At 46.0% G+C, this 11,763-nt stretch overlaps 1 protein-coding gene across 4 annotated transcripts in view; it reads left to right on the top strand.

Annotated features, from left to right (window-relative positions):
- The first annotated feature begins 986 nt into the window (after positions 1-986).
- DECR2 (2,4-dienoyl-CoA reductase 2) overlaps positions 987-11,763 on the top strand; it is a 31,952-nt gene continuing 21,175 nt past the window's right edge. For 2 of the 4 annotated variants that reach the window (XM_040356550.1, XM_040356552.1), the window contains exons 1-5: positions 987-1,092; positions 6,054-6,171; positions 6,952-7,020; positions 7,127-7,178; positions 10,204-10,375. In XM_040356550.1, the coding sequence (XP_040212484.1) occupies positions 6,074-6,171; positions 6,952-7,020; positions 7,127-7,178; positions 10,204-10,375 (391 nt within the window). In that variant the 5' untranslated portion in view covers positions 987-1,092; positions 6,054-6,073. The remainder of the gene's footprint in view (positions 1,093-6,053; positions 6,172-6,951; positions 7,021-7,126; positions 7,179-10,203; positions 10,376-11,763) is intronic. The other 2 variants (XM_040356553.1, XM_040356551.1) reach the window with 2 other exon arrangements.

The raw sequence follows: 11,763 nt of genomic DNA, 5'->3' as shown, positions 1-11,763 counted from the left end.
ACTGATCGGCAACTCAGCTGGAGTCCGGCTCCATCCTGCGCATTCGGTGGGGGGCACTTCTCGACCGAACACCGGCACTGCACCCCGCCAATCATAGGCAGCATGTGTATGTGCAGCTACAGGTTGGGAAATGCCTCATTGCCTATGATTGGTGATGTGGAGTGACGGCTTCCTGGTGGGCTCTATCTGAACACGCCCGAGCCCATCACTAGCAACGACCACGAGCATACCTCCCAACTTTTCAACTTCAGAATGAGGGACAAATGAGCACACCCCCCAAACGAAGTTGTTGAGCGGGGGGGGGGGGGGCCACGGATCAGAGTTGTTGAGCGGGGGGGGTCCGCAGATCAAAGTTGTTGAGCGGGGGGGAATTACGTGAATCTGAGTTATTGACCGGGGGGGGGGGTTTCCGTGGATCGGAGTTGTTGAGCGGGGGGGGTTTTAGCGCGTGTCGCGGGACCTCTGGATTTACAGCGAATCACGCTAATCGCGGGATCGTGGAGTTTACCGCGAACTGCGGGAAATTCCGGCGAAATCAAGGTAGGTTGGGAGGTATGACCATAAGCACATACATAAACAAATAACACAATGGGGTTGATTTACTAAAACTAGGGAATGCTAAATCTGGTGCGCCTGTGCATGGGAGCCAATCAACTTCTACCTTCAGCTTGTTCAATTAAGCGTTGACAATAAAACCTGGAAGCTGATTGGTTTCTATGTAGAGCTGCATTAGATTTTGCACTCTCCAGTTTTAGTAAAATCAACCCCGATGTGTTTATAAAATACTTTTATTTAAATATAAAAAGCACACTAATAAGTGAAAGGCATGTATCCCTCCTCCTCCTCTCTCCTGTGTTATTAGAGATAAGCAGGAAGTGTCCCCGCTCTGTAATGATTCCCAGTTGTTTGGTTCCCTCCAGCCAATGACATTCTGCACTCCCTGTGCCTCGCATGCTGCCTGGGATTCAATCTACACGAGCTCGGCGCTCAGCTATCTCCCCTGATCGCTTGCTCAGGAGTCGGCGCATGCTCAGAAAGCACAGGAGAGAGGGTGAAGGTTCAGTACAAAGTGCGGACAGGTCTGCGGGAGAAGTGAGTATTGGGGAATGGGGGGCAATAATGGGGGCTGCCTGGTGTGTGAGATCATACACTGATCACCTTGTATTGTGTATATATATCTCTGTATACATCTATAGGGGACACCAGGACTGTGCACTTCCTCTGTGTGGCTGCTAAGATCAGTGTTCTATCAACACACCTCTGATCACCACCACCACCATTATTATACAGGATTTATATAGCGCCAACAGTTTACACGGCACTTTACAACTTGAGGGTAGACAGTACAAATACAATACACTTTAATACAGCAGGAATCAGAGGGTCCTGCTCCTTAGAGCTTACAATCTAAGAGATCTAATATCATTAAAATCATCACTGTGTGCACATTGTTCCTGCATACGTAACAGTACATGGATAATAGTGCATATATAATAGTGTATAGGTGATCGGCGCACGAATGATGGCAAACAAATGATGGCGATGGCGCGTAGGTGATTGCGTATGAATGATGGCGCAGAGGTGATATTGAATGAATGATGGCACAGAGGTGATATTGAATGAATGATGGCACAGAGGTGATATTGAATGAATGACGGCGCAGAGGTGATATTGAACGAATGATGGCGCAGAGGTGATATTGAATGAATGATGGCGCAGAGGTGATAGCTCACGAATGATGGCGCGGAGGTGATAGCTCAGGAATGATGGCGCAGAGGTGATAGCTCACGAATGATGGCGCAGAGGTGATAGCTCACGAATGATGGCGCAGAGGTGATAGCTCACGAATGATGGCGCAGAGGTGTTATTGAATGAATGATAGCGCAGAGGTGATAGCTCAGGTATGATGGCGCAGAGGTGATAGCTCAGGTATGATGGCGCAGAGGTGATAGCTCACAAATGATGGCGCAGAGGTGATAGCTCACGAATGATGGCGCAGAGGTGATAGCTCAGGTATGATGGCGCAGAGGTGATAGCTCAGGAATGATGGCGCAGAGGTGATAGCTCAGGAATGATGGCGCAGAGGTGATAGCTCAGGTATGATGGCGCAGAGGTGATAGTTCAGGAATGATGGCGCGGAGGTTATGGCTCACGAATGATGGCGCCGCGGTGATAGCTCACGAATGATGGCGCGGCGGTGATAGCTTACGAATGATGGCGCCGCGGTGATAGCTTACGAATGATGGCGCAGAGGTGATAGCTCAGGTATGATGGCGCAGAGGTGATAGCTCAGGAATGATGGCGCAGAGGTGATAGCTCAGGTATGATGGCGCAGAGGTGATAGCTCAGGAATGATGGCGCAGAGGTGATAGCTCAGGAATGATGGCGCAGAGGTGATAGCTCAGGTATGATGGCGCAGAGGTGATAGCTCAGGAATGATGGCGCGGAGGTTATGGCTCACGAATGATGGCGCCGCGGTGATAGCTCACGAATGATGGCGCGGCGGTGATAGCTTACGAATGATGGCGCCGCGGTGATAGCTTACGAATGATGGCGCCGCGGTGATAGCTCACGAATGATGGCGCGGAGGTGATCGCGTACGAATGATAGTGTTAGATTTGCCACATCATCCCTTTAAACCCAAAGGCCCCGTACACACGATAGAATCCATCCGCTGAAAAATCTCAGCGGATCGGTTTCAGCGGATAGATTCTATGGTGTGTACATTCCTGCGGATATTTATCCGTGGAAATTTCCCTATTCCAGCAGATAAAAATTTGTAGACATGTCTACAAATCTATCCGCTTGAATTGGCTCCCGCGGATCGATCCGGTGGTCTGTACAGACTCACCGGATCGATCCGTCCGAAGGGATCCCCCGCATGCGTCGTAATGATTCGACGCATGCGTGGAATTCCTTTTATGACAGCGTCGCGCACGTCGCCGCGTCATCATCGCGGTGACGGCGCGACACATCATCGCGAGGGGATTTCGGCGCTGATTTCAATCCGATGGTGAGTACACTCCATCGGATCCAAATCCGTGGAAATCCTTGAGAGGTGTACTAGGCCTAACACATTAATTACACAGGTTCTGTTGCTGATTAAAGTGGTAATTAAACTCACTTCGGCCTTTTCTGCATTTATTTCAAAGGTGTTCGGTTTTAAAGGGATGGGGTGGCAACCCTAGATGGTGCGTAGGTGATAATAGCGCACAAATGATGGCACAGAGGTGTTAGAGCATGAATATTAATTCCTATACAATAGTGCATAGATAATAGTACATGGATGATAGTGCATAGGTAAAGCAAGCCATAGATGGTTAAAATCTGTCAGTTCAGCAGGGATCGACCGAGGTTTGAACCATTTATGGGCAGGCTGACTGTACACAAGTCAATCCATTGATCAACCAGCATGTTGGGATTTTACATGCTGCTATAGCCGCTAGCAATAATCACTTTGTTCTCCCTGCGCACCCATGGTTGTGGGAAAGATAATCGCATAATCTGTGGCCTACCTAATAGTTCATAGACAATAGTGCATAGGTAATAGCACATTGATAGTAGCGCATAGGTAATAGTTTCACTATCAATCACAGGCCTTTTTTTTTTTTTTTTTTGGCGCTGTGATAGTCTGACTGACAATTACTCGGGCATGCAACACTGTACCCAAATACATGTTATATTTGTTTCCTAGACAGAGCATTCTTGTGATGTTATTTAGTGTCAGTATGACTGTTTTTGCATAGTTGTCTAGCTTATACCATACTTGGCTTATCCCCCTGGAAGCTGGAAAACACTGTAGTAGTCACTGCTACTATAGTGATCTCCACTAGCCCTGCCATAATATGGCAATTTTGCTTACTACTTTGACCTTCTCTGTCCCGCCCGCGCCCCCGCCGCATTGCTCGGGACCCGTGCGCGTGCCCGGCGGCCGCGTTGTACGCCGGGCACCCGCGATTGCCCGCAATCACAGCAGGACCATGGATCTGTGTGTGTGTAAACACACAGATCCACCTCCTGTCAGCGGTGAGGAGACCGATGTGTGTGTTCCCAGTACAGAGGAACACACATCGGTCTCCTCCCCTTGTGAGTCCCCCTCCCCCTACAGTTAGAACACACTTTAGGGAACATATTTAACCCCTTCAGCGCCCCCCCTAGTGTTAACCCCTTCCCTGCCAGTTACATTTACACAATCGGTGCAGTTTTATAGCACTAATCGCTGTGTAAATGTGAATGGTCCCAAAAATGTGTCATAAGTGTCCGATATGTCCGCCGCAAAGTCACGGTCACAATAAAAATCGCAGATCGCCGCCATTACTAGTAAAAAAAAAAAAAAATGCCATAATTCTATTCTCTATTTTGTAGACGCTAGAACTTTTGCGCAAACTGATCAAATACGCTTATTGCGATTTCTTTTTTTTTTGCCAAAAATATGTAGAAGAATGCGTATAGGTCTAAACTGAGGAAATTTTTTTTAATTATTGATATTGTGTTTTTTTTCACAATTGTCGCTCTTCTTTTGTTTATAGCGCAAAAAATAAAAACCGCAGTGGTGATCAAATACCACCAAAAGAAAGCTCTATTTGTGGGGAAAAAAGGGCGTCAATTTTGTTTGGGAGCCACGTCGCACGACCGCGCAATTGTCATTCAAAGTGCGACAGCGCTGAAAACTAAAAATTGGTCTGGGCAGGAATGGGGTGAAAATGCCCTGTGTTGAAGTGGTTAATTACTGCATGGCCATTCATGGTCTTGGCAGTGAATCTGGTGGGTTACTTGGCTGGGTTCCATACATGGATGAAACATTCCTGCTTTGCCCTCCCTTCATCTTTACTTTTTGCCCCAGGATCCTGTTTCTGTTTGAGGAGAAGCAACAATCCCCAATGGCGTGGTGGTTGAGCCCTCTCACACTTTTATTTCCTATGGTCGTGTCTCCTGGTAGTGTGGGCAAGGTGGCTGATCCCTGGGCCTATGATGCCCTGCCTGCCATTCATTCTACACTGTTGAACCAAGATAGAAAGTCTCTTGTACCAAAAGACTTTAACATTATTTTCAACCATTTCATTCCACTTTAAATCGTGTGCTTACCTGCACTGTATGAGTGACAGCTCTGGTAACCATAGGGGTAAATGGAGCCGGTCATACCTGAAGTGGCTGGGCATTGAGCGATCAGCATGTTGATTATACATATCCTACCCAATAAACCAGGGTTTGACAAATTTGCTTGGAATCTAGGAGCCAGCTAAAAAAGTTAGGAGCCAGAAAACGCGCCCCGCCCCGACGAGCTTGCGCGCAGAAGCGAACACATACGTGAGCAGCGCCCGCATATGTAAACGGTGTTCAAACCACACATGTGAGGTATCGCCGCGATTGGTAGAGCGAGAGCAATTATTCTAGCCCTAGATCTTCTCTGTAGCTTAAAACATGCAACCCGTAGATTTTTTTAAACGTCGCCTATGAAAATTTTAAAGGGTAGAAGTTTGTCGGCATTTCACGAGCGGATGCAATTTTGAAGCGTAACATGTTGGGTATGAATTTACTCGGCGTAACATTATCTTTCATAATATAAAAAAAAATGGGGATAACTTTACTGTTGTCTTATTTTTTAATTTAAAAAAGTGTAATTTTTTCACAAAAAAGTGCGCTTGTAAGACCGCTGCGCAAATACGGCGTGACAGAAAGTATTGCAACAATCGCCATTTTATTCTCTAGGCTGTTAGGATAAAAAATATATAATGTTTGGGGGTTCTAATTAGAGGGAAGAAGATGGCAGTGAAAAATTACATTAGAATTGCTGTTTAACTTGTAATGCTTAACTTGTAATACCAACGGCCACCACCAGATGGCGCCAGCTCACATCTGGTGGTAATAACTTGTAATACCAACGGCTCACCACCAGATGGCGCCAGCTCACCTTCCAAGCCAAGTCGCCAGGACACTATTTCTAGGCGACCTGGCGACCGGGATTTGTCGAGCCCTGCAATAAAGCATCGCTAAGTCTTGTGACCACCATTTCTAACAAATAATTACATCACTTCTCTCCCTCTCTGTTTCAGCAGTCTTGTGAAGAAGTGCAATGTCCGACCTTCCAGGTTTAGATAAAGCTCCAGAAGATGTGGAGAGTGATGACTGTCTGGCCGCCTACACCCATCTCTACAGCCCGGTTCTCCTCCAGTAAGAACGCTTTACTCCTGATCTAAAAGTCTGTTGATGACATGCTAGGTGCCGTTTTATTCTGTGCTGTCAGGCAAGATGTCTCTTAAAAACCTTGGATTGCATGCATAATTCGTTCCGGAAGCATGTTTGTTAAGGATGAGCTCCAGCGTGTTCACAACGGGAATTGTGTGTTGACAGCCCGTTGTCGGAAAATCTGACCTTCTGTATGCTCCATCGGACAATTGTTGTCAGATTTTCCGACAACAAATGTTGGATAGCATGCTTTAAAATTTTCCGACAACAAATGTGTGTGCAGAAGTCCGTCGGAAAAAATCCAAAGTACAAACGCACATGCTCAGGAGCAATGCTTACCATAACGCAACATTAGCAGAAGTTGCCCAAGGGGTGGCGCTAAAGAGCTGATAAAACGCCTCGTTTTGTGTTTGTTGGCTGACAATTCTTTGCCGTTTGTATGCAAGACAAGCTCACGGCCAACACCCTTCAGGGAAAAGTCTGAGGTTTGGTCTGCGGAAAATCCGATCGTGTACGAGGCTTTAGCTAGGCACACCGGGCCCATGCACAAAGTACAGCAAGATTCTAGTATTGTATTTTTCTTGTATTTAAACAATCTTTGCTAATCCCAGAGCTCAGCTCTAATTATTTCCATCTGGGAAGTAGTTTGAGTCGCACAGAACTGAGAAAGTGTGAGAAAATCTGTTATCTCTGTCAGGAAATACTTGTGTGGATGAATGTAGCATTGTCACCTGAGCAGTAACATGTTTCCTCTCTCCCATCTAGGGGCAGAGTGGCCTTTATCACAGGAGGGGGCTCAGGGATCGGATTCCGAATTGCTGAAATATTCATGAGGTATAATTCTCACTCCTTCTTTATCTGTCATCCCCCCCCCTCTCTCTCTGCTCCCCCATCCTGGTTGTACTCTGTAACATTGATTGTCCTGTTCATTGATCCCCAGGCATGGCTGTGACACGGTGATTGTTAGCAGAAACCTGCCAAAGCTGAAAGAGGTAACAGGAACTCTTATTTTGTACAGTTCCATGTAATAAATCCTATAGGTAACCATTGGGAAAGGATCTCCTTACTGATCTGGCAAAAGAATATTTAAACCTGATTGGTTGCTGTTGCTCTTTGCACTCTTAACCGGTTGCCAACCGCCGCATGTATATGTACGTCCACAGAATGGCACGTACAGGCATATGGGCGTACATGTACGTCCTTGCCTTTCCGCGGGTCGGGGGTCCGATCGGGACAATCCCCCCCCCCCCGCTACATGCGGCGGTCGGAAACCCGCGGGGAGCGATCCGGAACGACGGCGCGGCTATTCGTTTCTAGCCGCCCCCTCACGATCGCTCCCCAGAGCTGAAGAACGGGGAGAGCCGTATGTAAACACGGCTTCCCCGTGCTTCGCTGTGGCGGCTGCATCGATCGTGTCATCCCCTTTATAGGGAGACTCGATCGATGACGTCAGACCTACAGCCACACCCCCCTACAGTTGTAAACAGACACTAGGTGAAGCCTAACTCCTACAGCGCCCCCCTGTGGTTAACTCCCAAACTGCAATTGTCAGTTTTCACAATAAAGAATGCAATTTAAATGCATTTTTTGCTGTGAAAATGACAATCGTCCCAAAAATGTGTCAAAATTGTCCGAAGTGTCCGCCATAATGTCACAGTCACGAAAAAAATCGCTGATCGCCACCATTAGTAGTAAAAAAATAAAAATGTCCCCTATTTTGTAAACGCTATAAATTTTGCGCAAACCAATCGATAAACGCTTATTGCGATTTTTTTTTTTACCAAAAATAGGTAGAAGAATACGTATCGGCCTAAACTGAGGAAAAAAAAAAATGTATATGTGTTTTTGGGGGATATTTATTATAGCAAAAAGTAAAAAATATATATTTTTTTCAAAATTGTCGCTCTATTTTCGTTTATAGCGCAAAAAATAAAAACCGCAGAGGTGATCAAATACCACCAAAAGAAAGCTCTATTTGTGGTGAAAAAAGGACGCCAATTTTGTTTGCGAGCCACGTCGCACGACCGCGCAATTGTCTGTTAAAGCGACGCAGTGCCGAATCGCAAAACCTGGCCTGGGCATTTAGCTGCCTAAAGGTCCGGGGCTTAACCGGTTAAGGCTCATACACACGATCTGACTTTTTGACAACAACGGTCCGGCGGACGCGTTTTATCGGACAATCCGACCGTCTGTACGATCCATCGGACAATTGTTTTTCAACGGACAAGTGTTCGCTGTGCATGCTCTCAAACTTTCCGGCAACAAATGTCCGATTGAGGATAATCCTATCGCGTGTACACAAGTCCACAAGTACAAACAGGCATGCTCAGAACCAATGCTAAAGATCAGACAACAATAGCAGAAGTTGCCCAAAGGGTGACGGTAAAGAGCTGAAAACCACGCGATTTGGTAAAAGTTGGCTGAAAATTTTCTGCCGTGTGTATGCAGAACAAGTTCACAGCCAACGCCCCTTCAGACAAAAATCCATGGAAAAGTCAGATGGAAGTCCGATCGTGTGTATGAGGCTTTTGGCCTTCTTCACATAGGAAAAAACTTAAGCGTAATGCCTGTGCAAGGGTTGTGTTTGCATTCATGGGGATGCACAGGAGTTCCATGCATGCAGTCCCACTCTCACACTGCCGTGTTTCCAAAATGTACATCTGTGCGGGTCCCTGAATGCACCCTGTTTGTGTCTGGGGACCCACACCCGCATGGATGTCAAATTGGGAGCAGTGCCAGTGTCTCTGCGGTCATTGTGTCCCAATTGACAAAAAAATGATGATATTTATTAAATCAAAAAGTAAAAGATATTGGGCCAGATTCACGTAGGAGATACGTCGTATCTCTGAGTGTGAGGTGTCGTATCCTGGCGCCTGATTCAAAGAATCAGATACGCCAGAATTTCTCTAAGATACGACCAGCGTAAGTCTCTTACGCCGTCGTATCTTAACTGCATATTTACGCTGGCCGCTAGGGGCGTGTACGCTGATTTACGCCTAGAATATGTAAATCAGCTAGATACACCTATTCACGAACGTACGCCCGGCCGTGGCAGTACAGATACGCCGTTTACGTAAGGCTTTTTCCGACGTAAAGTTACCCCTGCTATATGAGGCGCAGCCAATGTTGAGTATGGATGTCGGGACCGCGTCGAATTTTACGTTGATTACGTTGTTTGCGTAAGTCGTTCGCGAATAGGGCTGTGCGTCATTTACGTTCACGTCGAAAGCATTGAATTTTTGCGGGTTAATTTGGAGCCTGCGCACTGGGATACTTTCACGGACGGCGCATGCGCCGTTTGGAAAAAGCGTCATTTACGTGGGGTCACAATAAATTAATATAAAACACGCCCACATCTTCCACATTTGAATTAGGCAGGCTTACGCCGGCCTATTTACGCTACCCCCGCCGCAACTTTGCTTTGTGAATACTGCACTTGCATGTCAAAGTTGCGGAGGCGTAGCGTAAATAGGATACGTTACGCCCGCACTAAAATACGCGCTCCCTACGTGAATCTACCCCTTTGTGTTTTTTTTTCAAAATTGTCGCTCTTCTTTTATTTATAGCGCAAAAAATAAAAATCGCAGAGGTGATCAAATACCACCAAAAGAAAGCTCTATTTGTGGGGAAAAAAAGGGGCATCAATTTTGTTTGGGAGCCACGTTGCACGACCGCGCAATTGTCATTCAAAGTGCGACAGCGCTGAAAACTAAAAGTTGGTCTGGGCAGGAAGGGGGTGTAAATGCCCGGTATTGAAGTGGTTAAACCTGTTTATAGCTGGTTGTTAAAGGAAATGTAAAAAAAAACAATTGCCGGCTAAAATAACCAAAACGCAAAAGGTTGTAAAATCACGGTAAAAACGCATGTCGAAAAACGCTGCAAGCACTGCAAAAATGCTCAAAAGCAACATGCATAGGTGTGAATCGAGCCTAAAGCCTCAAGGGGTTGTGAACCCTCAAGGTTTTTCACCTTAATGCTTTCATAAAATGCATATCCTATTTTTTTTTTTTTTTTCAGGCAGCTGATAAATTACAAGCGGCAACAGGGCGGAAGTGTGTTGCTGTGGCTGGCGATGTCCGTCAGCCTCAGAGCCTGGTGGACGCTGTCGATGAAGCCTTGAGAACTTTCTCCAGAATAGATATCCTTATAAACAGTGAGTTTTCCGGGGTGGTATTTTCCATCCTCTTTGGTAAAAATCATTCTGCTAATTTTTTTTGATGAATAAAAGAATAGTAGAGGTTAAGTGATATCCTTCATTGGCTAATTTTAAATTATTATCTGACCAGAGCACCTTCTTCCATGTTTGCTGTGTCCCCCACATGACTTCTTACAAACTGGGAATGGGACTTCTTCTTATGGATTTTCTTTTTAACAATGTCTTTCTTCTTGTCACTCTTCCATAAAGGGCAGATTTGTGGAGAGCACGACTAATAGTTGTCCAGTGGACAGATTCTCCCACCTGAGCTGTGGATCTCTGCAGCTCCCCCAGAGTTACCATGGGTCTCTTGGCTGCTTCTCTGATTAATGCTCTCCTTGCTCGGCCTGTCAGTTTAGGTGGGCGGCCATGTCTTGGTAGTTGTGCCATACTCTTTCCATTTTCGGATGATGGATTGAACAGAGCTCAGCGAGATGTTCAAAGCTTGGGATATTTTTTTTATAACCTATCGCTGCTTTAAACTTCTCCATAACTTTATCCCTGACCTGTATGGTGTGTTCCTTGGCCTTCATGATTCTGTTTGTTCACTAAGGTTCTCTAAGAAACCTCTGAGGGCTTCACAGAACAGCTGTATTTATACTGAGATTAAATTGTACAGACATTTTACTACCGTAAATAGTTGAATTCTGAAAACAATTGGTTCCACTAGATTTTAGTTAGGGGTATCAGAGTAAAGGGGTCTGAATACAAATGCACGCTACGCTTTTCAGATATTTATTTGCAAAAAAAAAAATTGAAAACCATTTATCATTTTCCTTCCACTTCACAATTATGTGCTCATTTGTGTTGGTCTATCACATAAAATCCCAATAATATACATTTATGTTTCTTTATCGTACATCACGGGACACAGAGCAGCATATTCATTACTATGTGGGTTATATGGAGTACCTTCAGGTGTTGACACTGGCAATCTCAAACAGGAAATGCCCCTCCCTATATAACCCCCTCCCATAGGAGGAGTACCTCAGTTTTTACGCCAGTGTCTTAGGTGTTAGTCATGGTTTAGCTTGCCTCCGCATCCTTGGGATTAGGTGAGCTACCGGTTCTGTCCAAAAAAGCCTGAGCGCTAAAGTGGTCAGTAACCGGACCCCAAACCCTTGGGGTATAGCCCATAATGCTTTCTTTTTAAGAGAGCTGGACCCTGGGCCCAGAACTTAGAAAACCTTTGGGCGCCTAATGTTTTCTGTTTGCCAGGGTGCTGTATGGGTCCAGGACAGTGGATCCTTCATGGAAGAAGAAGGTTCCCAGGGCCTGAAGGTCTAGACATCCCCACGGAGATGGGGGAAGATTGGGCCTCTTGCTTGGCAAAGTCCTGCGGCATGGAGCAGGTAAGTAAGGGGAAAAACTTGCGGAACTTG

Source organism: Rana temporaria, chromosome 6 (genome assembly GCF_905171775.1).
Source record: "Rana temporaria chromosome 6, aRanTem1.1, whole genome shotgun sequence".
NCBI classification, from domain to species: Eukaryota; Metazoa; Chordata; class Amphibia; order Anura; family Ranidae; genus Rana; species Rana temporaria.
This window is presented reverse-complemented; position numbering and strand designations above follow the sequence as displayed.